The sequence below is a fragment of the Poecilia latipinna genome, unplaced genomic scaffold (genome assembly GCF_001443285.1).
Source record: "Poecilia latipinna isolate Pla-1442-1.1 unplaced genomic scaffold, P_latipinna-1.0 Scaffold30, whole genome shotgun sequence".
Lineage (NCBI taxonomy): Eukaryota > Metazoa > Chordata > Actinopteri > Cyprinodontiformes > Poeciliidae > Poecilia > Poecilia latipinna.
In genome coordinates, this window is record NW_015112646.1 from 710,095 (window position 1) to 712,341 (window position 2,247).

The window sequence follows — 2,247 nt, forward strand, 5'->3', positions numbered from 1 at the left end:
ATGCTAGATAAAAAGTTTAATAATGAATGAATTATATTTAACACCTTACAGTTATCAGCTGTCCAGTGTAAGTTGTCTCGTCTCTCGGTTGTTTTTAACTCACCCTGCTTAATATCTCAGAGGAAACTTAACTTAGTTCCCAAATGAAGCAGAGACGCTTTCTCTGGAAATTTAAGCTCGGCACTATGATCGAAATGAGAGTGATGATAAAAGGGAGAATGGGTAGAGCCGCCTCTCTCGGCGTGGGTGGGGCTGACAAGAATAGACTACATTATGCAGTTCATTTAGTTAACAAGTGAAATAATGGGGAAGCGTGCAGTGGGAATGCCTAGAGAAAGGCACAAAACCCTATTGAGAGCTCTCGGCCGCTTGCAGCGTAACCGTCACATGGCCTGACCGAGTCCATCGGCAGCTATTTAAGGCGAGGCCGTGCGCCTTCAGCACCACTTCGCTGTCCACCGCGCCACCGAGAGCACACTGACGCACCGAGTGACGCAACGAGGCTCAGACTACAGCCACGCCGAGCAACAAGTTTCGCAAACATGCCGAGGTCTTTTCTCGTGGATTCCTTGATTTTGAGGGAGGCCAGCGACAAGGGGAGCGAGAGCAGCCCGCCTCTGTTCCCTTACGCGGTGCACTCGCCGCACCACCCGCACGGGCTGCCGGGTTCCTGCCACTCCAGGAAAGCCGGTCTGCTGTGCTTCTGCCCGCTGTGCATGGCCGCGTCCCAGCTTCATCCTTCTCCTCCGACCCTGCCGCTCCTCAAAGCTTCATTCCCTCCGTTTGGTTCGCAGTACTGCCACTCCGCTCTGTCCAGGCAGCACTCCACGTCAAACAGCGTGAACCTCAGCCACGCTCCAGGGATATACCAAGCTGCGTACACGGTTCCAGACCCAAGGCAATTCCACTGCATCTCCATCGGTGAGTAGAGGCAGATATCACCAAATTTAGATGTCTTGATTTTTTTTTTTTTTTTTTTTTTTTTTCCCGGTTGTTAACAGTCTAAATTACTTTTTTTTTTTTTTCAACAGAAAACAACAACGGGAAACTTCAGAGTAGCAAGCGCATGCGTACTGCCTTCACCAGCACGCAACTTTTGGAGCTGGAGCGGGAGTTCACCTCCAACATGTACCTGTCCAGACTGAGGCGCATCGAGATCGCCACGTACCTGAACTTGTCCGAGAAGCAGGTGAAAATCTGGTTCCAGAACCGCAGAGTGAAGCACAAAAAGGAGGGCAAGAGCGGCGGGCAGAGGACTGGATCACACAACTGCAAATGCTCGTCCTTGTCTGCCGCCAGATGCTCGGAGGAGGAGGACGACGACATTCCCGCATCTCCATCCTCGTCAGAAAAGGAGGATGTGGACCTGTCTGTCTCCCCGTAAAAGTCTCACAGAACTACTGCTGTCTGAAATGATTTTTTATATATATATCTTGATGAGATTTGAATGCTGCCAAAAAAAAAGAATGAAGGAAAGAAAAGAAGGAAGACTGGGCCAGTTGTGTTCAGTCGTTTGTAATTAACAGATATTTAATCAGGGAAATGCTCTGAATTATTGTATAGCTGTATACACGTTGTACGTATTGTATGTAGTTTTTTTCTGAAAACAGTCCATTGTTGTTGCCAATCCGATGAGCACGGTGGACAGATTTGTAAAGACAAATCCCCCAGTCCATAGCAACATTATTATTTGTATATTGGGGGTGGGACAGTTTGGTGAGTATGTGGATTGAACTGTTGCTTAAATAAATCTCCACTGTCACATGACCAGGACCACTCTGAAATTATATCTCCGGTGTACCTGAAAAATATTTATTTATTTAAAAATGTTGATACTTGAATAAAAACTATTCCTAAGCCGTACAGACGTTGTTGTTTTGTGAGATTAATGTTGGACGTTTTGCGCACACGATTGCGCACAGACGCGTTGCTATGCTCCAGAGAAAGAGCTTTTAAATCCAACATTCAAAAAATATATATCGTGTAGTAAAAACAGATAATTTCTGATTATTAGTGAGATTGTTTTATTTTTTGTAGTGTGTTTTTTTTTTTCAATGAAAATATTTCAACGCAATGGTTTCCAATTTGTAAAAGCGCGCGATTGTGATGTGAACTATTGCTCTTTTCAGAGACAAGCATCAATTTCAAGCTATTCTTTTCATGAAAATAATATGTTTCAGTATTATCTCATTTAGGCTCAAATTAATGGACACATTGTCGTTTTCAGGAATATTTCAAATTCGTCTA

General features: G+C 44.7%; 1 protein-coding gene across 1 annotated transcript; it reads left to right on the plus strand.

Moving 5' to 3' along the window:
* Positions 1-324: 324 nt before the first annotated feature.
* On the plus strand, positions 325-1,863 carry gsx1 (GS homeobox 1). Its single transcript, XM_015039877.1, has 2 exons — positions 325-921; positions 1,032-1,863. Exons 1-2 carry the CDS (start codon positions 543-545, stop codon positions 1,382-1,384), a joined length of 732 nt encoding a protein of 243 aa, XP_014895363.1. The 5' UTR covers positions 325-542; the 3' UTR covers positions 1,385-1,863.
* Positions 1,864-2,247: the final 384 nt, after the last annotated feature.

Excerpts from the sequence above, each read along its gene's own strand:
- gsx1 (XM_015039877.1), top strand. The coding sequence starts at position 543 with ATGCCGAGGTCTTTTCTCGTGGATTCCTTGATTTTGAGGGAGGCCAGC. Across the intron at positions 922-1,031 it reads ATTCCACTGCATCTCCATCG|AAAACAACAACGGGAAACTT; the intron begins GTGAGTAGAGGC and ends TTTTTTCAACAG.